Genomic DNA, 27613 nt, shown 5'->3' with positions numbered 1-27613 from the left:
TGCTAAGGGAGGAACAGAGGCAGGCGTGGCTGACAACGGAGCTGAGGTTGGTGTGGCTGACGGCTGAGCTACAGACTGGGCTAGACAGGGAGATAAAGCTACGGCCTGGGCTAATAAAGCTGGTGCATGAGCAGGGGATACCTCAGCTAGTCTAACCAGTGATACTGCGAGGGCGTGAAAAGCTGGATCAGGAGGTGGATGAAAGGGTGAAGTAGTGGGTGGACCGGTTAGCTCTTCCAAGCCTCCAGGGAGGTCAGGCTGGGTTCTGGCTGCCCTCAGCCTGGGCGCTGGGACAGGCACAGAAGGTGGCTGGACACCAGTCACCCCCACCCGAGAAACAGGAGCAGGTGTGGAGGTAGACTGGGTCGCAGCTGCCCTCCTCCTGGGAGCTGGCACTGGAGTGGGTGTAGGCTGACTGATAGGAGTGGAAATAACGACTGGGTGAGTGACACTGACAGGTCTATCGGGTTGTATTCTGGTCTTTCTGCCACCACTATTTACAGTTTTTGACTGAACAGTCTTTGGGGAGCCAGAGCAGAAAAAATCTTCCCAGTCCACATCATCGTCAAGGAGGGAAACTCCCCATGGATCAGAAAAGAGTCTGTTGTGTGTTTTAAGTGGATAATCAGATGAGGGGTGTGGAAAACAGTCACTGGAACTCACCACCGGGAGTTGCTGAACAGAGTCCGTTTTATGGCGGCGTGTGCGCCGCTTTCCCCGGGAAGAGGAAGCGGGCCGGGTAAACGGCTGAGCCTCTGGCGCGGTAGCCTCCGCTGAGCCGAGATGGGAGGTGTAGCCGCTGTGCCGTGGCGAGGCGGAAAGGCTGGAGAGTGAAAAGGCTGGCGGACGAGCGAGGAGCGAAGCGGCGGGAGAGCGAGCGGCCGAAGCTTGGGCTGTGACGCCCACTCTCCGCGGCGAATGCTCCGGTGCAGCTGAGGCAGCAGGTGGGGGAACGTGGCGTCTCCGAGGCCCGCCCAGAGCCAGGCGAGTCCCCTCGAAGACGTGCTCTCTCTCCGCGAAGAGCCGCTGTTTTCCCCGAAGCCCCTCCGTCCAGCGAAGGAGCGCTGCCTCCTGCCGCTCGAAAAGTTCAGGGTCCGCTGGGTCCACAACGCGGGGTCGGGTCATTCTGTCAAGGGTAGTGTCGTGGATGAGAGAAGGAGGACCCAAACGCTGGACTCACAGGCAGGTAGGTGAAGGTGGATGTTTATTGCCGAAGGAGTGAGCAAACCGTACAGAGGGAGGAAATGGCTGGCTGACTGAATGAACAAAGGACTGACTGACTGACTGACTGACTGACTGACTGACTGACTGGACATACAGACGACATTGACATCCGACATACATCATTAATGACCCGACATTGAATGGGTAGAACAGAGGGCTTAAATACACAGACTGGTGATAATGATGATAATGGGAGACCGGTGAGTACACAGCTGAACATAATGAACTAATGATAATGGGAAGAGGACTGAACATAATGCACACAGACCAAGGCTAACACAATAAAACAGGAAGTTGAACAGGCAGTAGATAAACAGTGAACATGAACTAAGAATACTGGGTCAAAGACCCAGAAACCCTGACAGTAATACTGTATAAACACGCAGACGCACACACACATACATAAATGTAAAACAAATAGATCACCAGCATCTAGCTCAAGGCTTTTTAATTGCTTCTGCAAGTTGTTGACAGCATGCCGAGTCTTTGAAGTGAAGGTATGCCTTTTTTGGCTCTATTTATTTGGATGAGCTAATGAAGCATGTGCCAGTGGAAGACAGATAGTGAGAGAAGAGAGCAAGTTAATGAATGAAGTGGAGTGGAGTGAATTTGATGAGATGAATTTGCGGTGGTTGAGATATGAAAACAAATGCAGGTGGTGACAGAGTGTTGAAAGGACATCACAAGTTGAAATTCGGTCTTGTCTGGATCACAAAACCAGTGACGCACAGCCTCATAGCGTTTTTCCATCAAACTACACAAGGACAAAAAAGTTTGCTATAGAATGACGTTATTGTTTGAGGCTGAGCACTGTTTATGGGCATGCAGAGAGGCTGAACAAACAATATGAAAACAGAGGATTAACAACTAAACACACAGTGATTTCATAGATAATGTGTCAACCGTGTTTTACAATGAAAAAATAGTCATGGGAGACAGAAAACAGGTGCAAGATCTAAGAAAAACAACAGAAGTAGAGGAGGAAGAGGTGATAGGAGATGAGTTTTGCCTCCTCTCTACTTTTCTGCTCCTTGTCTCCTTTGTTTTTCACCCTTCTGTCTTCCTCGCTCTGGGTGGTACCTGATTAAATTGTCACACAACAGATGTCTTCGAACCAAAGAGAGGGGGAGAAATACAGGTTGAGGAGTGGAGATAGAAGAGAAGATGTCACTATAGACATATGCTCATATCTCTGGAAGAGTTTGCATTGAATGTATTCACAAGTAACTTTTGTATATGATAATGTTGCTTTTTTCTGTTCTATAACGGCAAATCAGTGTTTTCAGTTTATATCTAGTTGCTCGGGGAGAAGATAAACCAGCTGGCTACAGTTGGAGATAAACAGAAATGAAACTTTAGAAGAAGAAAGGAGCATTTGTGACTCTCATCTTTCAGCTTCCTGTTCTGAGAAACCCTTTCCAGGGGACCAAAATACCTACAGTGAGCTAAAAAGATTTAAGCTTATTTAGGATCCACAGCTGTGCCTCAGTTTTACTATATGAGTGTGTGTGAGGTAGATGGAAATAGTATGCAAGATGACATACACACATTTAGACAGTTGTTTATTTTGTCTATGTCCTCTGGCTGTGAGTCAGCGCATTTCATGTGATACAATCATATCTACCTGATTCTCATCAGACCCTGCTGCCATCAGGCCATTGCACATGCACACAGCTGCACTGATAAAACTTTGAAGCTGACTTATTTAATTTTTTTACCTTCCTCTGTTATTTTTGTACCCTCCCTCTGTTATTTTTGTACCCTCCCTCTTCTTTTCATGCATTGCTGAACGCCTCATACAGGAATATACACACAAAATAAACACACACGTACACAAACAAACTGACACACACACTGGGACTAACAAGGGCTTAAAAACACACACACACACAGATGCACCCTGCAGTATTAGTACTAAGGTGTGTCTGAATGTAGCCGATGCTTCATTGGTGAGTTACTACCCCCAGGCAAGTCTGAGTCAGCATCCATTGACCGCCTTTACTGTGGCAGAGTGTGCTTGTGTGTGTCCCTGTTTTTCTTTTTTCCCTGTGCACATGCACTGGATCCATAATGAGATTAGATATTTTACATATACATATATGCTTTCAAGAGATGCCTTTTTCCTGTTTGGTATGCATTTCTCTTAACTTGCAGTCTGAAGGTTTTTTTTCTGTACACAGTAATAGATGGGCATAGTTTCACTCTCCCATAAGCAAGCTTATGGGAGAATCTGGAAAGTACAGCAAGCTATACACGCATGCACACACACACACACACACACACACACACACACACACACACACACACGTGAACTAGTGAATGAGACTTAGCAAATGCCATTCGACTCCAGCTGCTTGTGTCAAGAACGTCTGTCAATCAACACAACCGCGCCCCTAACTCAATTATCCAGGTGGATGAGTTTTTAAAAAATGACCCCACTCAGAGTTGGTGTAAAGGAGGAAATATCCATAGAGGCCCAAACTGATTTTTTTATGTTTTTTTCAGGCTGTAAATATTCTTTTTAATGCTGCAAAGTTTGACTGGGAGTCTAGAGAAAGCCTCGAGTTGCACTGCAGTTGCATTAAAAATCACCCTCCAGAATGTATATATTTCATGAAGTGTATATAAAGTAAAATGTACACTGAGAGTTGAATAATTTGTGCTATCTGAAGTGCTTTTATGATAATATGTATAGATGTATAGATGTAAGGCTGTGTTAAGTTAAGTAATATTATTTTTCAAGGTCAGAAATGACCCTGCAAGTCCAGCTGCAGTTAGTTCACTGAATAAAGTAGGAACAAGACCAATTAAAGGAGAGCTGACATTACTGGGACACTTTGAATCGAGTCAGTTTAATATTTAGGCTTTGAGCTTTTTGTTCTTTAAACCTGCAGACTTTCTCTAAGGTTTAAACAGGCATCTGACCTGAACAGGTCTGGGCACAGAGATCAACTCTTAAAAACATTTTATCCCCTTTGTTTAATTCTGGAAGGATAAAAGAAAAAGAAACATGGCAGGGGAGTGGCTTCAAAGGGAATGGAAATATAGGAATAGGAAAGTAGGTCTGCACTGAAAAAGTCTACATTCACGTGTCAAAAATCCTTTTGCAGTTCATTCATCTACACTGAGGATGATTAAGTAAATGTCCTGGTGAGGCATTTCAGAAAAGTTAAAAGACTTTAAACTTTTATATTCAGAAAACATTTTTTCTCTTTCTTCAAGTGTTTGGTCCACCGTGCATTCAGAACCATAGCCATGATTTGTACTCTGCAATTCTGGCTGTTTTCACGCTCAGCATAGTTAATTCAAGGGCAGAACACCTACACAGATAAAATGCTCAAGTAATCTTAAGTTTTGTAAAGAGAAGAAGTTCTGGGGTATCCCCACAAGTAGTACTAAAGTTATGCCTGAGTGAATAATGTTTGAAAAGGGCAGGAGCTGCTCTGCATCTGTCTGTGTATCTATTTTTTTTCTTTTGATCTGAGAAAATCTAACAATCTCCTGTGTATCTCTGTGTTTTTCTCCATATCCCTCTCTCTGTGCTTCTCTTTCCCCTCCACCATACACCTATACTCTGACTTGCTATCAGGGGGACACCTTCCAACATATCCAAGACATTGTAGTATCTCTGCTACGGGTCATCAACCAGACAGTCATCACCATGGGTCGAGAGCACGCTCTGATTGTAAGTACTTTACAAGTAGGACATATGGTGGACTCTTTAAAACCTTCTGTCTTGCGTCCTTGACATATTTTCCCTGCTGATACCATGTTTATCAAAAAGGATTTGCAAGAAAGCACCTTAATTTACTCCGCTATGGTATTCAGTTTGTTTTTGAAACACAAAATATGTTGACAGCAGAGTATTTTGTTTAAAATACACAATTTTATTGCACATACAAGAGGGATCGTGAGGGCTCACACACTGTCATGGGAAAGCTTAAGAAAATGCAGGGACAGAGCATTTTGCGCATAAACTGGTTAATTACTAAGTGTAGTATCATCCAGGATTGTATTTGGTGGCAACTGTACAGCCATAAGCAGTTGAAGGACGCCCTTGTGAGATCAGTTGTTAAGCTCTAAACTGCTGTGAACAAAGCAGGTTGTGAATGCTCTTTGTGTGTGTGTCTGTGTGTACAAAATTAATGTCCAGATGAATGCTGTTTGCAAAAATTTCTGTTTATCTACCAGCTATGCTTTTACAAATATATTGTTTCCCTTTGGGAAAAAAATCTTCAAAAACTCATCACCCTTAGTGACTCATTTTGTATATTTTGTTAACCTAAATTTAAAGTTTAGCACTAATATTTGTTGATTAGGAGGGCAAGTGTGGCCTGAATGCTACAGAACACCTATATAGATATTGAAATGATTGTCTGATATATTTTACATGATTAAGTTGAAGTGTGCTGTTGGTATTAAGAAAGAGATTGAACCTTTTCAGGTTTTTTTAAATTAATTTTTCTGGTTATCTTCCTGTTCTCTAAAGCTTCACATTGTGTTGTACCAACACAGCACTCACCTGCACAATTTGTGCAATGGTAAATTTTGAAAAACAACAATTCATTGGTGCCTACTGTATACATTGTATATTGATACTCAACATTTAAACAGGTCAGTCATTAAAATGGATTGACACGTCTGTTCTTAGTTTGCACTGGTTCACAAATGTATTGAGTGTTTACTGTGTGAGAGAGGAGTCAGTTGTTTGTATTTCAGTGAGTATGCTGTATGTGTAAACTGATGCCCGCTTGTCAATGCCACTAAGTGCATGCGTTCGAATGCACACGTGTGTAAAGATCCTTGAAACACAATTGAGACTGCAGCAAAACACTTCCATTTTGGATGATAATAAAGGAGAGAATCGATTACTCTGTCACTCAGGGTTGACAGAAATTTTAATTATCTGACAAAGGCTGTCAGTCTTCAATCAGCTGTGTATCACATTGTCTGTTAATATTTTCTTAATACAATCTGTGCTTTCCCTGTGAAATCCTGATGACTCAGTGAGCAAGCTGTGTGTCCAGACAGTTCATCAGCTTGTTTTCCCATGATATCCTTCAAGTGCTTCAGTTGTTGCTACATTCAAATTATGTCTGTCCAGCATCCAAAAACATAGCATTCAAATTAATTTTTATATTCCTTTGTTTTTCACATTCATTTACATTCCCCTGCTTATTGCTGTAATTTATCCAAAACTGTTATAACGATTCATTCCCAGCTCGTACATCTGTCCATCTGTTGAAATAGCCACTGAGCCAAGTGACAAACTGTATGCTGTCTAGAGTGACAATGCTTCATCTGTCTGCAGCAGATTTGTTATTGAAAAACACTGTCCTCACTGTCAGGCGAAACGTAATCTCAAATTAGCCAGCAAATACTGGTTTCTGCAAATTTCACCTTCTTCCTCCCAAGCAGTCAAGAAAGTTTAACAGCCTCTTTTGTCCTCTTCTCCCTCTTTATCACATTTCCTTTTTTTTTTCTACCTTGTCACCGGTGTACAGGGCTCAGGATTGGTTACTGTGGAAAATGTGCCATTCACAGTCCATGTTTTCTGCTCAGAAAAGATCACCTTCTGAATTTAAACTTAAGCTCAGTGCACACCCACATGCTTTACTCCGCAACATCTTGGATCCCCTGAAATATAATCCGCTCCTGCACCTGCTGCCCAGAAGGCCAGTTGTGGCTTTTCCAACTCTTAGAGCTTAGAGCCACCAGAAACACTTCTTGCGCAGTTTCTTGACCCGTGCCTTGGTACTGGGGCGACTGGAGGATGCCGGGGCTGGCGTCGGCTTGGTCAGAGTTGGTGCAGGCACATCATATTCCCCCTCTAGGGCCTCTATAACCCCCTGGAAACGTCCCTCCTGCTGTCTAAAATCATGCTCCACACTGGAGGAGAGAGAGAAATGGAGAAGGCAGTTGAAGAGGAAGGAGACAAAGATGAGTGAGAAACATTATAAGCATGATTTAGAGACTGAGCTAATGTGAACCAAGCCAGATGTTTGTTTGTTTTTTAAATTCAGTTCCTTTCTCACAAAAAGAGAATACCGTAAATGTAGGGGTTAAAGGGAGATGGTGAACAGCTGTGTAAAACAAGAGGAAGTCTACTGGGCAGAAAGAGAGATTAGAAAGAGAGGGGTTTAGAGACAGCTAAGCTAAGGTGACCTAGTGACATCAAGAAATGCTGACAACACCTTAAATACTGTCCATAATGCAGTTTTTATGGAGGTTTAAACTCATATGTTCTTAATTTTGGTGTACGCGCCATCAGCCCACACACTCTTTCACACGTGTCTCAGCTCAGTACTCTTTTCACATCTATAGTATTCTTTTGCACTCATGCACCAGTAGATCACAGGCTGGTGAGATGAGAGGAGTGGGAGGAGAACGAAAAAGAGAGTAGGAAAGAAGAAGAGCATTTGCACAATGGAGGAGCTAAAAGAAGGAGCAATGGAGGAACTTTTTTACTCTTCTATGTTCAAAGCAGACCCTCGTGGCTTACTTTTTCTATGCTCCCATTCCCCCTCCACCCCTCATCTCGCTTGTGCTCTTTTCCCCTCACCATCTCTCTGAAGTGCCCATCGCTGCAGGTCATAGTGTAGCAGACTCTGAGTTTCTCCCTCCATTTGGTAACTTGTGTGTGTGTGTGTGTGTGTGTGTGTGTGTGTGTGTGTGTGTGTGTGTGTGTGTGTGCGTGTGTGTGTGTGTGTGTGCGTGTGTGTGTGCGTGTGTGTGTGTGTGCTGAGCTGGATTATATGGGTGGAGCTACATAGGGTCTGGCATCTGGAGTTAATGAGGCACATGATGAGGCAGGCAGATCGGAGACGACTACCAGTCCTTCCCTCTTTTTGTATGCCAGCAAACAGACACACACACATGCGCGCGCGCACACACACACACTCAAAGACATATAATATACAAACACAGACGTGCTCCCCTGCCATCTCCATACATCTTCCTCAAAAGCCCACGGCTGAGTGAGAGTAAAAGAAAAACATGCAGAGACTTATGAAAGAAGAAAGGAAAGAGACAGAATCTTCGGGGAGATCGAAGGATGGCTAAATGAAAGAAAGGCGACCTTTAATAAAACAGGGCAGAGAGGTCACTGCATAGTAAAAGAGGAAACAAAAAAAGACAGGGAAGTAAAGAAGGACAAGATGAGTGCCACTGGAGATATGAAGAGGGGAGGGCAGCAAGGTCTCGGCTATCCGAGAAAGTGCGCAGTGATGGAGGGAGAGACGGAATGAGTGAATATAGGAGAAAGTAAAAGCTTGGGTGGGCACAGAGGAATGGAGATGGCCGCATGAATAATTGATAAAGAAGATCTACCGAGACACATATACACAAACAAAGCCACACAGCATACATATAAAGAAAGATAAAGGATGGCACCTGCCCCACATCCACTTACGGTACAGCCTGTCTTGTTTTAGAAACTAAAGCTTTTTCCATGTCAGGTCTCTCTATACGTCCCCTTGTCTCAAAACCTCAGTATAGCTTTCTACCTCTCTCTACCCATACCTATTTCACTCCCTCACAATTTTTCGTGGATTTACTGCACAGCTGCGAAAGCTGCTATTCTTAATTCGTTGTGTAAGCTGTCACCTTCAGCATCTTTTTACATGCATGTATGACTGCGTGCTACGGCGTCTTTCATCCCTGTGAGACACAGCTAAACCCAAAACCTTTATGTTTTTAAAATGAGGTGTAAAATGTGGAGATCAGGGCTAAAGTTTTGGTTTGTTTGCTTAATACATCTGTTTAAATTTGAGACTTGTGTGTGTATTAGAATACTTTTAGTTTCTAGGTGCGCATATGTGTTTTGTTCTGCTTGTTTCAGCTGTTTAAGCTTTGGGAGGAAAAACAGAGGAGCTGTCAGAAGTTCCTCTCCCTCTTGTCTTTCATTGTAAAGATTAATTAAAACAGACGATGGCAAAACATCTTCAGGCAGTCAGCCCACGTCAAAAGCTCTTTTTTTCACCACAGATCATTAGGATGAATGTTTTAGTCCCACACGTAATTCATCCTCTGCCTGGGTGTCTCTTATGCCATCTCCACTCCTCTTTACCCAGAGTCCTCTAGGGTTTTGATAAGGCCATTATTGTCCAATCAAACAAACAGAGCTCGTGTAGTTGTGACTTCTCTGTGTGTATGTCACAATAAATATGCTGATTTTCTTTTTTTCCACCCCTGTTTTTGAAACAAACTCATACTGACACGAGAAGAAATATGACTAGGCTGGAGAATCTGCCTTTCAGTCCAAGTCATTAACATATTTCAAAGCGCATGAAATATATTCTTTTTTTTGTTTGTTTGAAATGTGTATGCACATGAATCAAATAAAAGTTGATTTCCCTTTGTGCTGGATTAATTATCCTGTTTGTATTTGCATGTCTGCAATTAAGACAATAAGAAAGTAGAGCAGGAGAGAAAATCTTAGAAGCTGAGAAGAGAGAAAGGTGGACTATAATAATGTGAGAAGTGCATACACCAGAGAACAGGATTGTTCCAGGTCATGTAAAGTATCTCCCCAAAATATTCGAAAGCCTCACATTTTGAAGACTTCCATGTCTGGCTAATGTTAGACATTGTATGACTATGTAATGACACGTTTCTTTGTGCAATGTATGCTACTAGACTACTGAGGGGGTTTATTTGTAGTACAAGATAAGATAAGATAAGATAAGATAAGATAGAACTTTATTAATCCCTCGGGTGGGTTCCTCTGGGAAATTCGATTTCCAAAAAAGCACAGCACCGACAGAAGTTACAGAGTTATACACACACACATATATATAAATACAGAGACAATATAAATAAAATATACGAAGGGGATAAATATAATAAATAGGAATAAAAATAAAAATACAAGTGAATTGCACATTTCAAGTATTGAGTCTATTGCACCGTTGACTATTTACAAAAGGTATTGCACAGTGAGGTGAAGAGGCACTACAGCTTAGTGAAGAGGCACTACAGCTTAGTGAAGAGGCACTACAGCTTAGTGAAGAGGCACTACAGCTTAGAAGATAATAGTATGTTTTGTTCTGTAAACACTAATTTTCTGCTAATTTCATAAACCGCTAATATCTAGGTTTAGCACGTTCAGTTGTTCTGCTTGTCTTCCATCAAGTTTTCACAGTCTACGTGGAAATGCTTCTGAAAGTGCTTATTTAGTCAAACAGTTCAAAATCATTTTTGGAAGTGTTTATGTTTTTCTGCTTAAGTGAATTGTTGCATAATGCAGGTTGTCTTGTCATTAAAGCATTTGCAGTAGTTAATCAGGCTGTTGTATAATTACTGTCAGTGTTTTGCAAGGCTGAAGTCAAATGCCTTGTTTTCTCTTAAAAGCAGTTCCCATTTAAGATATTCCACAACGTGGAAGATGATTCTTTACTGTGTGAACAAAGGAGCTTGCATATAAGTGCATTTGTCTCACTATGTAAAGTAGTGGTGGAAATCAATGTGTGTATATATGTGTGGATATGGATGAGCATGTTGCCATGTGGCAGCTTTCTCCCTTGGTGCTCATTGCTACTTACTGGGATAAGGATTTTGCTGTGTTAATTAGGATCAAGGGAACAAAAAATGAGATGAGGGGAAACAGAAAACTGGATGCAAAGAAGAGATTAACTGACAGAGAAATGGAAAGTCAAAAAAGAGCGAGATGCAGAGGTGGGGCTGCTTTGAGGCAAGTAGCTTTGAGAGTTGAAGAGAACTGAAGAGGTAAAGACCCCGCAAAACTTGTCTTTATCCCCTCGAGGCCTGCGAGGGAGATTTGTATGTGATTGTAAACAAGCAGAATTAACTTCAAGCCTAGCTTTGGTCTGTAAATACTTCTTTTCTTTTAGTTTTATCCATGAAGCTACATGCAACCTACATTTCCAGCTTATGTGAGCAGTGCAGAGAAAGAGTAGAGGGTGAAAGTGGGGCACACTGAGGTGATTAGAGCTTTGGCGATTGACAGACAGAATGAGGCACAGATGTAGACAGGAGTTTGTTTAAAAAAAGAAGAAATGACAGAGATTTTAGTGGCATGTAATGGAAATGTTTATGTGAACATTTGTGAGAGAGAGAAGGAATATGTGGAGCTAACAGGACGATTAAAGTACAGTATGCGATAAGAGGCAGTGCAGTTCTGCAAGTTGCTGAGGATCTAAGAATGCAGTTAGTTATTTAGGTCAGTCAAGCATGATAACTGGACTGATCATTTAGATGTTGAATTAATATCCTTGTTTGCACAGAGCATTATTTTGTGTGTAAATATCCTCCCTTGGTAGAGCATCTTTCACTAATCTGCAAAGTACAGCAAGTATTAATTTTAATATTTATAAGAGCAATCACTCTTAGTTTCTTTTTCCTTATAATAGTGTATGGTATGAGTGGTACAATAATCAGAGTGGAAGAAAAGGGCAGCGACAGCAGGGTGTCAGGAAGAAAGGGTAATGAAACAAAAAAAGCTGAATAAGTGATAAAAACCTGGAAAGGCTGAAGAAATAACAATGGGAAATTGCATCCTACGAGAGGCATGCAGTTTTACAGAAGTTTCATGGCTATTTCTAAAGCTCCAGGTAAGAATTAGTTGTCATTGGTGTGTTATATAATACAGTAAGCTCATTATCTTTATTAGGTTACCTGTAGATGATGCAGGCTGTCTTTTGGCAGGTGGGGCAGTTGTTTATGTCCTGACCAGTTCTGTATGAGCTGCGACTGCAGAAACAACAAATGTAAAACGTTTACACACATGAAAGCAGTTTGACTGAACAGAGCCGTGAATGCTGATGGCAGTTACACATCTGGTTTTTAATTTTTGCTGTAGTGTTTTGATTGGTAATGATCTAAACAAAATTCTATGTAGGCATACAGTGCATGCGTTGTTTGTTATAATCCGCTTAAGTAAACCACTCTGATATATTTACGATTGCTTTAATCATTAGCATATATGATTTTTAGATACGCTACTTCAACAAAAAAGGAAAGAAATCCTGCCAAGCTTCAACAATATTCATTTTTGTAATAGTGAAAGATTATTTTGCACAAACAGCAGGCTGGGCTTTTCGTGGCGGTGTCACGCTGGTGTCAGAATTGTTATTTCTCTCTCCATGGACACGTACCCAGTGCAGCAACAACAGACATGCTGTCTACGTGTTGTCAAAGGGCACAAAATAGTTGTGATGTTTAGTGCATACAATGTGCCCCAGTAACACTATTCAGGACATTACCAGGATTGCCCCAATGGTTGAGTACCTGCCTGTTTACTATTCTATGCAGGAAAAAAAAATTGCAGCAACTGTCTTGGTACATCAGGTTTTGAGCCACACGTCACATAGCACAGATATTATTACCTTAAATTAGAGGCATAGTGAAAGTAAGCTTATTGTCTTTCATTTTAGATGGCTAGTTTGAACAGCAGAGCACACATGCCAACTGCATCAAGGCTGAACAAGACTAAAGAGACTACAGAGCCAAGGACACTGTTTACATGTTAGAAAATAAGCTGGAATTTAAAAATATCTGTTAGGCTTGTACTGCCTGCCTCCCAATTAAAATACTTTATTTTGCCAAGGTATTTTGGCTGGCCTTCAGTTGAACCATTTAGAGAAAAAAGTAACTGATTTATGTCAATAAAATTGACATTTTAATTACATGGAGTGAGACTGTGTAACTGGCATCATTTTTCTCCCCCACCAGTCTTTATCAAAGACGACAACAACAGCATGAGAAGACAAGTTTTTGCTTCAGGAGAGAAACGAGACAAGGAGCTGAGCACAGCGACAACCTTTTAGCTCAGCCGACACTTTTATCACAGCAGCCCACTTAGAGTCCTTTCATTTCTGGCACAGCACCAGATTCATGCAGTCCCTCTATTACTTGCTGCTTCTCTTAATGTTCATTCTTTTAATGTCTTCCTATCTTTCAATAGCTACCCTCTCTCTTCTGTCTGACTTTCAGTCTATCTGTTTTTCTGTCACTCTTAGCATGATACATGGGCATCCTCCCAAAAAAGCCTTTACACACAACAGAAGCATGAATGCACATTATACAGCAACAAAGATGGGGTAAGACAGCTGGAATACTGATTTTATGTGTCTTATTGTGCAGCTTAAAGATTAATTGCAAGGTAATCTGAAGGGATTAGACTGCAGCCAGAGACCTCTCTTAACGCTGGACAAAAATAAGGAGGGATGGGAGAGAATAAACCATGTACACAGGGAGTTTAGGTGATGATGGAGAATCATCAGTTTTAGGATAGTTGAGAGGTAATGGTTATGGGTGGGGAAAAAAGGTGCAGACTTTAACTTAATGGTGAAATGGAAGAGGGTGGTGAAGAGGTGAAGAATAGGAAGCAAAACAAAACTGTGTGACAGCAAAGATCTGACAGCAGGGAAGAGTGATGGACAGGTTGTTGGGAGAGGAGAAGGGGGGAAGATGAGAAGGCACAGGAGTGATTCACAGTTGTTAGTTGAAGATATGATTCATACTTTACGGTGAAGTGTGTAGCGAAAGATAAGGAGTGGGAAGGTATTAATTAAAAATGCACCAAAGAAAGGTGTGTGGCTGATGGTGAAGAGAGGGATAAATTACTAAAAGCGGGTTAAGAAGCAGTGGAGAAGAGGGGGATTTTTGAAAGACCAGCTGTTATGTGTGGAGGGAAGAGGAAGAACATGTGGCCAGGGAGGAGGAAATTAAGAATCAAAGATTTAGCAGGGGAGAGAAAGAGTAACTGATTAGTTCTGTTTGCTTAGAAGTAGTGTCTGTTTGGGGCTACATGCTCTCAAACTCAAAGGAAATGCAAGAAAGCCAACGCTGACCTCTTGCTGGTAGGTATCAACTCTCTCCAAACATGTGTACACATATTGGATCTCCACACTGGTGGCATTTAAAAATCTAATATACTGTATTGAAAGCCTGCCAGCTATAAAAACTTAAAAGTACTCTGTTATTAATCTCTTTCACTCATAGTGCACCCTCTCTTCTACCCCTCTTTCTCATCTTTATCACCTCCCTCTTGCTTAAACATTTGCTCACGCGGTGAATGCCTCTACCACTCCTTTTACATGTGTTATCTCTTTTTATCACTCCCTTTTTCATTCTGTCTTGACATCTATGTTTCTTCATTTCACACTTTATTCTCAGATTATCCTCTTCCTTTCCTTCTTACCTTCTTCCATTCCCCTATTTCCCCTTCTCTCTTCAAGTTATTTTCCTTCCTAAGTCCCTTCTCTCACCCTTCAGTGAAGGCTTTGCTCTTCTCCAAGTCTTGAATCACGTTGAGAAGCACCTTTATCTTCTCCTGATTGGACAGCAGGTTCTCCTCCACACTCTGCAGCTGCTTCTCCAATCCACGTGGTGCTTGTACTGCATGTCCGTCCAGAAGTCCTCCCGGTGCCCCATTGCATTGTGCTTTCATATGAGTCTTACAAGGCAGAGTGTGGTCATCGAATGATTTGCTCTTCTGATTTGTGTAGTCCTTGAGTTTGATCCGTTCTAAGGATCGTTTCGGTACGTTTGTGGTCTCCTGGGTTTTGTTTTGCGCTACAGATGTGGCTGGTTTAGACTGAGTGGATAGAGGACAATTTTTTGGTGGAAGAGGTGGGGTGGTGCTAGATTTTGAGCTATTGTGACAGGAAGGAGCTGGAGACTTCAAAGCAATACGGGCTACTGTGTTCTGATGTGACTCTTCATCAGTGCGTTGGCCTTGAGCCACAACTTGACTGCGTTCATCATTTGAGTGTGATTTTATCACCTCTAAAGTTGGCGTGTGTGTTTGTTGTGTATGCATGTCAGCTGTGGTCCTATCTGTGTTACTTTGTGTATCTGTTGTCTGCGTGGAGGAGTCCTTGTAAGAGGTAAATTCTGCAGAGTGTGGCCTCATGTGCTGCTGTGAATCTTTGGCTTTGTTCTGAGTGTGTGTTGCGTGGTTTGAGTGTGAACTGTGCGCTTTTGGTATAGTGTGCGACAGCTGTGATAATTGAGTAGTCTTTACTGATGTGTGTTGCTGTGTGTTGGCTGTGTCTGTTTTTTTGGTGCAAGACTGGGAGTTCATAGTAGAAGAGTCGTTCCTTGACTGATTAGGAGCCACAGGTGGTTTCCGTGGCGGATTAGGTAAAGTCTGGCTAGCTGTTATTTGATTAACTGCCCTCCTGCGACATGCACCAGTGCACGGCGAAATCTGAGATCGTTTCCTCCCACATGTCCCACAAAGACGAGGCGGAGAAGTCGTCATTAATCTGCAGGGCCGAGGTGGGGTGGCGTGCACAGTTGTACAAACGCTTACTGTCTTTAACACCGTGCGATGACCCTCCCCTCGTAGAGACTGCACCCTTCTCCTCTCTTGGGCAGGCTCCTTACCTTCTGTGGCTTCACTGCAAACCCCTCCCACCACATCAGAGGCTACCACACTGCCATTTGTGTACCGAGCTGTCCTTTTACCTCTCGTGTCCTTTGGGTTTGTCCGTATGTTTTTGATCTGGCAGTAAACTCCACTGCCTGATCCCTGTGACCCCATGTCGTCCTGTGTCAGGCTGTTGATCTCGTTTTGAGATGTCTCTTTTGACACCGGCAGACTGTTGCTGTCACTTCTGATAACTCCCCCTGCCTCTGCTGTTGTTGTTGTTTTGTCTGTTGCCATGGTGAGGAGCCGAGGTGTGTTGGTTGGTTGGCTGCTGTGGCGTTTGATGGAGGGGAGAGTCCGAAGTCTGGGAGATGTCTGCACCCCGACACTGCACAGTGGGCCCCATCGCCCCCCCGCCAGGGGAACTCCCAGTGCAGGGACTGGATTTGTTGGGTCAGCCACCCTCCTGCCCATACTCCTCTGGAGGCTTGCTCAGCCCCCTGAGGAGCTGAAAGGGATGGAGGCAAGCAGCGACATCAGCCGCCAGCAAGATTAGATCTAAGCGCAATCCAAGATGTTTCCAGCTCTTGTTTACCCAAATTAATTTATGTGAAAGAGTTTTTAGGGAGCTGGAGAAAGGAATTCAATATCCAATAAAGCTGTAGACTCTCAACTTTCTTCCATTAATGATCTTATTACTTGAGCTACTTCCGACTGGATGACACTGTCAAAGCTTTTCTCAGTTTCCAACCAGAGGCCCACAGATGATGAGTTGGATTGCTTTTCTGGGCATTGCTGGTTTGTTCTGGAGAGAGGAAAGAAATAAAGGCAATGAATGATAGAAACAAAGGTAGAAACAAGAGAAACTGGCAAGAAATAGTCAGACTGGCAAGAAGACATAGACATTAGGCACGTAAAGCACCGTGTAAAAGCTTCGACCTTGACTGAGAGCATACACTGACCAGATCAATATAGGTCTATCAAGTTCTTATTACCCTAGCAGGTGGGTGAGAGTAACAGTGGCAAAACTTTAAATCCCATCAAGGAGAATGAAAAGACTATAGAATATGTTCAGGGTAGGTTATGGGCAATTGCATGTTTCTCTATAGAGTTGGGAGTTGCATACAAATCACAGGAGCTATAGATCCTGTCAATTTAAAAATGCTGCTTAATTCTTTTATTAAGTGATCTAAGGAGCTTGGATCACTTTAATTTAATTTAATTTTAAACGTTACAACACATTTGAAATTATTTTTTCTTTCTTTACATTCCATAATAGTTTGTAGACTTATAACTAATCATTTGTTATCATTTGTCGTAAAAGCAGTTTGGAAATGTTTCAAATGAGTTAAGATAATTTAATAATTTTGTGATCAACTCTATAGCATTGTTCCATGTTTAATGTTTCTTTTGTGTCTAGTAATCTATACAGACATTGTGCCCTTCGGTCTATTTTAAATGTTTTTTTTACTTGATTTTTTTTACAGGCAGGAAATTTAATGTTAATCCATGACTAAATTATGTTAAGGTCTTATCTTTGTTTTGTGTTATTTTGCTTAGTCTAAAATTTTTGCATTGATTGGGAGAGAAGCAAAATTAGCCATTTAGTCTTTATCATTTCAGATCACTGACTCAGTGTAATTCAGTGGCGCACTGTGTCACTGCGATTAGCTGATGAAACTGGGCCAGAATTCTATTATATTTACTGTTTTTTTCCATATCAGGATTTTGGGCTATTGCAGGAAATATGGGCAGGGTACATCAAAAAGAAAAAGACAGATAAGGAAGAAAAAAGATCGCTATTTAAATAACTTACCCAACTGGTACTATATTTAAGAGCATGGAAAAGTGGATGCAGGAACATTTGTCTGGTATATTTCGTTTTAGCTAATGGAGCTATGCTAATTTGAGCTAATGTAATTACACACAGTTTGGCTCTTGAGGATAAATGGCAGTGCAGTGCATTTGCTGTCTGCACAGAACTCAAGCAACAATACATTTTAAACTTGTTGCAGATCCAGCTCATATATTGTAGAAAATTTCTTTTTGTCCGCCTGTGTTTAAAAAGTCAGTCACCGTCCACCTTTGATCCCTCACTGCCGCACACAAAGCTGGTCTGCAGCTGGTGTGAGGTCATTTGTCCATGAAATTAGGCTTGTGTGTGTATCTAGGCTGAAATCTTTGTGTCTTTGTTTTTTCTTATATCTTCTATCTTCACAAACAACGTTGTCACTCTATTCAGCCAGTGTGGGGTGCAAAAGCTGGCTGCATACACACACACAGACACACACACGTAATCAAACACACACAGGGAAGATGAATGGCTTAGTTTACACCAGCTGGTGCAACATGTCACACAGATGCTTGCTGTATACGGTCAATTGTGGAAAAAACTAAAAGATATAGAGAGAGAGAGAAAGAGGGAGAGAGAAATAAATCAGCTATAGCCATGTTCACCTAATAGTGTAAGAACCCATGAGATTACAAACAAAAAAATCTTCTATTGTTTCATTATTGTAAAGAATTCTTTCTCAGGGTTTTGAGAAGTTTTAAAACAGCTTGTTGGCTCTGGCACTGTAGCAGGTAAAATTATGTGCTCACCAGTGGACAGGTAACACATCCTAACTGCAGTGAGCCTGACTGCTACTCTAATATTTCATATGTATTCAGAATGAGAGGCTTGTACCCATTCACTCATACCAATTCCCTGTCATGACCTAAGCCTAATACCCCATGCTGTTTTGACTGCACAAGGAGAATAAAAATTGACATCTTAGCCTTTTCCCCCCCTTTTTCCCTGACAGCAAGTGTAATTAAGGTTGTCAGACTCTTTTCAGTTTTCATTTTAAAAAAATTAAATATTAATACTGATGCTGGTGGGCTTGCCCATGAGCTGAAGTGCTGAACAAGGAACAGTTTAAATTTAGACTGTTCAGCCTGCATCCTGCGTCTGAAACTTTCTAGACATAGAAAACAATAAGTGTCACACAGTGCACTGCATTGCTTGAGAGCTTCAGTGACAGTGGTGCTTTGAAATGTAAGGTTTCTGCATAAGGCATTAAAGATCAAAGGATTTCTGTTTCAGTGACATATTGCTCCTACTTATATAAATATCTTGACAGTGTGTTTCGCTTGTGGAGTGTGACATTGCCAGGGAGGGGTCTCGCATTATTGACAGCCCAGACTGCTTATTATTGTTTACTGTGCTAACTGTGGTAATCACTTTCCTGGAGTGGACGACTGAAGCTTTAACTTATATTTCATGCGTCCCTTTTTATATACAAAGCAGGGCACAGCGACTGGGTGAATGAGAAAAGCACTGAGATTCGTTGTTTGCACAAACAAATTGCAGATGATGATGGCATTTCTGTGGTGAGAAACAGATGGAGAGGGAAAGCAAGAAGAAGAGAGCTAGCCGGTGTTTGTGTGTGCAAAAAAAGAGAGAAAGAGAGAGAAAGGATGCATATGTGCGTGCATATGTCCCCATTTGTGTGTTTGATTGTGTTTAAGAGCTGTCAAGCAGCTTGTCTTGGGATTCAGACTGAGTGAACTAAAGGTAATTCCACTGCAGCTGACTTGCCTTTCCATCAGCAGCCTCATCAGACAGCAGAGCACCTGCTGCAAGTTTTTTCTTTCTTTCTTACTTTCATCATTTTGTGTGTGTTCCTTTTTGAAGTCTGACTCTTCACCCCTGACCTGCATGATGTCAGGCAGAAAGTGACACCATATCCTCAGAAATCCAGCTCACACTCTGTGTATCTCAGACTCTCTACCCTTCTCTTTTTCTCAATCACTTCCCCCTCTTTTAAATCTTAAAGGATAGCACTAACCTCGCATCCCTCTTTCATCACTTGCTGTGTTTGTTGTCACACTTTCCCACTCAGCACCCTCTCTTCCATCTCTGTCATGCAACCTTTGATTTTCTCTGTGCTTCTCTCGCCTCCTCTTTGTTCTTTATATATAAACATAGTCTCTCACCAACATTTCACCTCTGGCTGTGCAAAATAAACGGGGAGGAGAAAGGGAGGAAACATTGTCATCTGGGGGATAAAGGGGAGGCAACTGAAGAGGATAACAGGGTACACAGCAAAATCTCCAGTGTTAAATTAACACTAGAGAGTGTCTATATGGGTCCACACCTCTGAGTGTTAAATACAACACTGTTGAGTGTTAAATTAACACTTTTGACAGTGTTATATGTTTAAAAGTAACCTAGTCAGTTTTGAAGATTAACAAAGACTAACACTGAGCAGTGCTGATTTTCTAACACTGGAATATTTCTAACATTTTGAGTTATTTTCCAGTGTTAGAAAATCAGCACTGCTCAGTGTTAGTCTTTGTTAATCTTCAAAACTGACTAGGTTACTTTTAAACATATAACACTGTCAAAAGTGTTAATTTAACACTCAACAGTGTTGTATTTAACACTCAGAGGTGTGGACCCATATAGACACTCTCTAGTGTTAATTTAACACTGGAGATTTTGCTGTGTAGACGCCGGCACAGGCAGGGCTGACAGGTGGCCAGGGGATGACAGCGAGAGAACAGATGTATTAGCAGAACTGTGGACAAGATGAAGGACTCGCGCGAGCATTTGTATGTGTGGGTCAGCGGAAGAGATGTGAAGGCCTAATTTTCTATAGTTGCTTTAAATCTCCAATCAGTTTCTCCTTTCATAATCTGAATGACTTTTTTAAAAGATAAAAGTAAAAACAGAAGACTGGAGGAGAAGGAGGAGGATGTGTGAAGAGACAAACATTAAAGGAAAGGAAGAAAAAAAGATCTGGGATGCCACACACATTGCTTGCCAGTAATCAATGAACACCGCAAGTGTGCTTGAGCATCTGTCATCACGCACACAGACCATACAAGCCTTTCAACACCGCAGGGAGTTTCTTGACAGGGTGCAGCCTTTTATGAAATCTGTTTATACATGCAATGAGTTTAATTTGCCAGTCGGTGGGTTTGAGCTTTTAAAGCATTGTCTATGACACAGGCAGTCTCAGCGATGCCCTGCATGTTTTTTACATGTGTCTGTGAATGAGTGCACACCCACGCCTTTGCAGTGGTAACAGAGCGCTGAATGCTCCAGCGAATCGAGTCCCCTGTCGTTTCAAGGTGAGTCTCATTTTTCAACTGCCGATTGACGGGCCCTGTGTGTGTGTGTGTGTGTGTGCGCGCGCAAGCGTTTTTAGGGAGACTGAGAGTTGTTTTACTGCTCTGTAATCACACCACCCCTTTCAGTTACTATCTCTCACCCACTCACCACCAGAATAAAACAAACGCAGCACTTTATTGGCCCTTTGAGACGGGGCACACAGTGCATTTTGTGCAGTTCATTAGGCTTTTTTCCCTCCAGCCACCGTTGTTTGGGTTCAAGGCAACAAAAACATTTCTCTGTTATATATTGCCAAACCTTTCTAATCTTACACCTCTGATTTAACATGTGTTTGAAACTTAAATGGTAGGCAATGTGTTTTTGGTGCCACTGGAAGAAAAATCTATAATAACCTTTCAGCATATTGTAATTCAAAGTGTCTGAGAGGAAACAGACTCCTTCACTTTCTGTTAGCTTTGTTTTCAGGATTTTAACAAGTCTACTCCTCAGAGAGAGACGTTGGTTGATCACAGATCTGTTCAGACAAGAACCGGCGTAGTATAAAGTCGAACAAAGAGCAACATTGTAAGATGTAGCTCTGCAGTGGGTTAAGCGCAAAACTTTCAGCTGGAAGAGTGGGTTCTAAATGTCACATGAAGCTTAAAAGTCAGCATTATCCTATTTCTATTCCATGTGAAACACCTGCTATTTAGTGTGGACGCCCTATGTCTGGTGGGAGGGACTTAGAACAGTGAGGTGAGAGCTGCATCTTCTTTCTTCTTCTTTTTCTGCCTCCTGCAAGTTTTATTCTATCAGAGACCTTTATGAGAAATAATTTCTGTCCATTTCTTACAACTGTTATATTGGATAGGAAGATACTTTTTAGACATTTAATATTCTCGCACGTATAAATCAAATAAAACTCTGTGCGGAGGCATTTTGTATGGGATAACTGCAGGAGATAGGATTGCCACACCTGCCATTTAAATATTTGAGCACCTTGTAAGACCATCTCTCTGACTCTTTGCTACAATAAGCAGACAAGCTATCAAGCAAGATACTAAGCTCCCCTCAAAGAATTGTAATATAAAAATATAAGTTTGTTCAGTATCTTGCATTGCTTTTATTACTTTGCCACAATATTCTTTTTTTTTTTCAGTTAACTTTCTTCAAAATGCAGGAGATGGGGAAAAAAAAACAATCAATATTTAGTATGAGCGCCCTTGTCCGTGAAACCACACCAGTTCTCATTGGTTCACATTTTTCAAAGCAGTTAGTGTGTCCCAAGCATCCTAGAGAATTTGCCACAGTTCATCTGTGGATTTGGGCTGTCTTACTGTGTTCTGTCTCCTCGTTTAATCCCAGGCTGACTCCATGATGCTGAGATCAGTGCTCTGTGGGGGGTGTCTGTTGCAGGACTCCTCTTTAGCTTTGTGACAATACTGTTTGATGCACAGTACCCTATATGTACCCTATATATTTTCTGTTTGTCTGTAGTTTTCAAAATGTGAAGTCAGCCTCAAATTCAATATGATGATATACATACTGTGTCTCTTTGTGTTTGTTTGCATTTTTAATTAGTGATTTCACCTTTGTTAAGTGTCCCAGTATAACACTTCTTCCAGTAACTCATAGAAAAATGAATCCGGTATTAATCATCAAAATAAAAAAGGACATATACACAGCTGATTCTGCAGCCGTTGTCATTCTGCATTTTAATTGAGAGCAGCTGTATTTTTTAGGAACAGTGCCCATAAATTAGCATCTCAACTGGAAAGAGGGAAGTCACAAAAGGCTAATGTTCATACACAAAAAGCCAAACATTTCACTAAGCCAGCAAGTAAGGGTCTAAGTGAAGAATTGTTTTGGGAAGATTGTGCGTAATATTAATGAGAGAGTAACTGAGATACTCAGGTTCCTCTTAAAGGTATGCAGTGCAAACTGTGGTCACTGTTGCTCTCCAAGCAACACAAAAAAGATGCAAAAGAGGACTTAATTGGGGTTTTTATAGACACACCCAAATCCCAACCACTTCACAAACAACAGGAAAATGGAAAATGCTCTGCGGCGCCCTGTGTACTGAATTTTCATGAAAAATTTACATTGGACAAACTCTGTGTATATGTACTTTGCGTTTGTGTGTGTGTGTTTTTGTTTCTGCATGTTTGGAATCAGAGATGCATAAATTAAGCAGAAGCAGAAAATAAATTAAACAGAGAACTGAGAGGCAGACTTCCCCGCACGTCTGTCTAAGAAGAAACTCAGATAAGGCAAACAATGTCACTAATTGAAAGTAAATCTGAAGGGTTTTAGTCTGTTCAGTGCATGAACACTGTAAACAGACACTGTAAGTCATTACAGTCTTTTTTTCCTTCTCAGGGACTCCCTCTAGTAGAGGAATGAAAGGGTTCGTATCGATGTTTAAACATGTCTACCTTCGGTCGTGGTGCAACCCCAATCAAAAGGCACGGCACGACGACACAAAGTGGGAAAAACAAAACTGATCTCATAACAATGGATTTTATTAAAAACTTGTAGCCCTTTCAGCCCCTACTCCTCGTGTATGTGGCAACAAATAGGAAATAATTCAAAGCAATGTTCTTTTCCAGTCAGAAAGACCCCAGAGGGAAAAAAAGTCAATTCGGTTTTAATGCTGTAAGCTTATTTATAACCTGTTAGGAACCTATAATAAGAAAAGGGCTGCAATACATTACAGACCAAGAGCACATTATTGACAAATCCATCTGGCGATTTAATTCATTTGTTTTGTTGTCTGCTGGAGTAATGTTTGCTGGTTGAGCAGCGGGGCAGAGAAACCAAAGGAAAACGGCATATTTCTGAGATATTTAGCACCAAATACTTAATAATAGGAGATAAACATGATAGAGTGGAAAACTAGACCGAGTCAGCTAAGAGGGGAAAACAAAGTGTTTGAGTTAGAGGAGACGCCACAGATGCACTACTACATAAAAATCTTATCAGTGTAGCTAATAGGGTGTGATATCATCAGAGGTTTACATTTTTGCTTTTACTGTGTACTCTTCTCTCTCTGAGCATTTTTTTTCTCCAGTCACCTTTCTTTTCCCCTTGGTCACCTGTCGTCATCCTGATTACTACCTTTTGTCTTTGTACTCTTTTTATCATCTCATTGTTCTCTTCTCTTCGATATCACTCATCCTGCCTGCACATCCCATCCAATATCTCCATCATTAACCCCTAATCTATTCCTCCTCCTCTCATCTCTTCATCTTGTTGCCCCTGCTGCCCTCGCTCCCTTTCACACATCCATCTTCCCACCATTCTGACTTTTGTGTCCTTTTGTCTTTCACCGCATCTCATCTGTTTCTCATCACTTGTTCACAGTGTGTCTGGTTAGCAGAGCGGCTAAAGTGTCACTGACATGCACGTGCGGATGCACTGACAGATGCACAGACACACACACATATAACTTCATGTGTGCATGCCAGTACATACTTCTTTGGATTCCTCTTTCTGTCTTCCTGTTGACTGACTGAACCTTTATTTCTTTATTTCTTTCTTTTTATTTCTTCTTTCTTTTTTTATTTCTTATTTCTTTATCTCCATTATTTGTGAACCTGCAGACACTGAATGTGATAAAAGTCAATGTAGTTTAAAGCTACCTACTGATTAGGTTTTCCCAGTGTATAATTTTAGATGTAATTCCTGTACTAAAGTTGTTTCCAATATGTGAACCTGTATTTGTGCATTTACTACTAGACACATAAATTACTTTCTGTATAAGTCTATACAAGTTAGAAGTTATTACCAAATAAATGAAGTCCAACTCAGGAGTGTTACAAACAAATCAGGCCTAGACATATGCAAAGAAAACATGTTTATATGTAAATAAAGAATATGAATTCATAAAGCACATTGTTGAAAATATTCAAGAATCTTTGAGAAAGATTTCATTGGTCCTGAATCAAATTCCTGCCTTCACACATCAGCTATTCATTATTATTTTTCCCAGAACAAGAGCAGAGAAAAGCGTTAGCAACATTCTGGTGCATTCCTAATAACCACGACAGGCTCTTTGTGAAGTGGCATGCTAAAATTTGGACACTCCTGAAAATATTGCATATTATGTTAAAGTGAGAAGAACTGAGTGCAACCACTGCAGAAAACAGATAAAAATTGGGTTTTATTCAAATATGGATGTGGTTTTCAGGGGGTTTTATCTGCTTATTAACTTTTCACGAACTGATAATATGCTGCTCTGGTATGTGTGCTTGGTCATTTTTGTGCTTTTAAGGTTTCATAGCATCAGCGGTTCATTAGACTTTAATTGACTCAATAGAAAGAATCATCATTGGGAGTCCAGAGCTTGATTCATTCTTGATTCATTGATCCTCTATTTCAGATTTCATGGTAACACCAGGGCTGACTGGTGATCTGAAAAATTACATTTTACTTTTACTTATGAGTTTGAATGCTGTTTAGAAATCCAATGCACCCCGTTCCTTTAAGTGGTGGCTTTTGGCCCTTCATAAAAGACCCAAAAGAGTCCCAGCTTGTCTTTGACATATTTATTATTTCATTTAGGTGAATAGGGCGTTTTTTTAAAGATAAGTTTTACTTAAGGTGTTTAACTTAGGTTAAACAAGTGTTTTCCAATGTCAGTGACTAATGATGTTAGAATAGTAATACTTGTCTGAATATTGACAAAAACTCTTTTCTAAAAAAACAAAAAACAAACTACCAGCTTGAAAATTCCACTTTCTGAAATAGCGGTAATGAAAATGCAAAATTTGTAAAAATCAAGAAAACTTTTTTATTTTATAAATCTGTACATGCTGGGCAAAAAGGAAAAGCAAAACCAACACATGGCAACAAAAGGCCTACAGGACGGTGCCGCAGCAGAAATGCACTGTTTCAATGTGCAGACATGATGCACAAACAATACCCATGTAGAGAAGGCAGAACGGGGAAAACGTCCTTCATTCTCACAACAAATTCAGCATCTTAAGTATGCAAAATAACATCTGAATAAGTCAGTCTCAATTTGGAAGGAAGTACCGAAGACAGATGAAGTTCAAATTGAGCTGTTTGGCTGCAGTTATCGAAGGCATGTGTGGAGAAAGGAGCAGCATTTGATGAAAAGAACACCTTGTTAGCTGGAATGACTCTTGTTTAGGGTTGTGCAGTAGCTTATGGCAGAGGAAACACAGCATACATAGAGGGAGGAGGAGTTCAAATATTGCGCAAGCAGTCAAGAAAGTCAAACTGAAAACAGATTCCCTTCTACAGCAACAATAATGACTCACAACACAGTACAATTAACTGTTTTTGGCTAAACATCCCACACAGCAGTAAAAGCGAGTAATTTAAATTTAATAAATTTATTCAACAAGTGCGGTTATTTTGCTGTAGCCCTGTAGACATGTCGCTGTAGGACTAGAAACAACATTATTTTTCTTTTCATTTTTCAACTTGTTGATGTGTTTGTGCAAGTGAAAGACTGGACTGTGTGATAGTGTAACACATACACACACGCACACACATACAGATATGCACAGATTGTGATCCTGATTTATGTTATGAGGTTATATAAATTTTGCACACAGGTCACATAAATCCACACTGTCTCAGTTTGAGATGTCTGTATACAGATTTGATCGTTTTAAAACAAACGCGCGCATACACACAAACACAGATGCATGAGGTCAGCATTAGTGTATAAAGAGAAGGGTTATTGCTTTATAATCCCACATTAAAGCTACACTAGCTGTCCCGATGATTGGTTCAGAGGCTTTTAATATTAGTCGGGCAGCAAAGACACACACGTATTCCCATAAACACACAGGAATGTTCGGAATCGTTGTTAAAGGAAAACTTGTAATTAATATTGCATTATGAAACACACTCACTTAAGCACACACAGACGTATTCATGTGAATCAAATCCTACTGTGACAGATGGATGGGATTACTCACCTGCCACACACACACACACACACACACACACACACACACACACACACACACACACACACACACACACACACACACACACACACACAGCGTATCTGCTGTCGATACTAATGCAGTGATCATACTACTTTTTTCTTCCTTTTTTGCAAAAATACACTTATAAGGTTTCCATAAAACAGATAGACCGTCTGATATATAAATACACTTTTAGCAGAGGACTGACTCTGTAAGGAATGAGACATCCACCAAGCCAAAATTTGTGTGTTTTTGGATTGTTTGTTTGTATGTTTATCTATGTAGCCCAGAGGTTTAACCTATGGGTTTTTTTCCTGCACTCCAGTTAGCTCTCTGGTGCCTCCTTCCATAAAACCAGTTACCTTCATTCAAAACCTTAAATCTTAAATGAGCATCTTTGAAAAATAAAGTATTTGCCTTGGGCTACCAGACCAGAAACATTCCTCAGATGGCCATAACAGCGCGAGAAGAAAACATGTTAGGCTTTTATGCTATCACTCCCCTATACACACAAACGCACACACACACATACACTTAACTACATATACACTCAGTGTTATTTTTTAACAAATATCTTTGCTCTTGCTTTCTTAGTCACTTACCTTTTCTTATCATCCCCTTTGGTCCGCATGCTTCTGTCTTGCCCTGGTTCTGTGTGTGTATCACTCGTGTGTGGTAGTCCTTTAGTGCTCAGTAGAGCTCTCCTCCGATTCTTTACCACTCTATCTCTCTCTCCGTCTCATTCTGTTGCTGCTGATCCTCGTATGCTCGCGGAGCCCAGTGATCCTCCCTCCCTCTCTCTCTCTCTCTCTCTCGCTCTCTCTCCCTCTCTTTTTCACACACACACATACACTCCTCTCTCTCCCTCTTTCCCTGATCAATATTTCTGCCTGCTTCTCTTTAGCTCTCATGTGCTTCTCAAATATTCTCACTCATTTCTTAAGTCATCCAGTGTCATGATTCGCTTTATTTTTATATATTGGTGACAAA

At 41.0% G+C, this 27613-nt stretch overlaps 2 protein-coding genes across 3 annotated transcripts in view; one reads left to right on the top strand and one right to left on the bottom strand.

The window, feature by feature from the left end:
• The window catches only part of dock2 (dedicator of cytokinesis 2), a 103991-nt gene that overhangs the window by 48260 nt on the left and 28118 nt on the right, over positions 1–27613 (top strand). The window contains exon 26 of the mRNA XM_085295265.1: positions 4814–4909. Within this exon, the coding sequence (XP_085151391.1) occupies positions 4814–4909 (96 nt within the window). The remainder of the gene's footprint in view (positions 1–4813; positions 4910–27613) is intronic.
• On the bottom strand, positions 5082–27371 carry insyn2b (inhibitory synaptic factor family member 2B). 2 transcript variants are annotated; one of them, XM_085295276.1, is made up of 4 exons: positions 27226–27371; positions 14454–16364; positions 11860–11934; positions 5082–7113 (listed from the first exon to the last, which is right to left on the bottom strand). In XM_085295276.1, exons 2-4 carry the CDS (start codon positions 16031–16033, stop codon positions 6930–6932), a joined length of 1839 nt encoding a protein of 612 aa, XP_085151402.1. In that variant the 5' UTR covers positions 16034–16364; positions 27226–27371; the 3' UTR covers positions 5082–6929. The 2 variants fall into 2 exon arrangements, 1 of the variants encoding a protein (XP_085151402.1); XR_014894705.1 differs by lacking the exon at positions 5082–7113 and having other exon boundaries at positions 11867–11934; positions 14387–16364.

Source organism: Mchenga conophoros, linkage group LG2, assembly GCF_057382185.1.
Source record: "Mchenga conophoros isolate Kocher_MC1m ecotype Shallow Benthic linkage group LG2, M_conophoros_male_GT1.1, whole genome shotgun sequence".
Classification (NCBI taxonomy): Eukaryota; Metazoa; Chordata; class Actinopteri; order Cichliformes; family Cichlidae; genus Mchenga; species Mchenga conophoros.
This window is presented reverse-complemented; position numbering and strand designations above follow the sequence as displayed.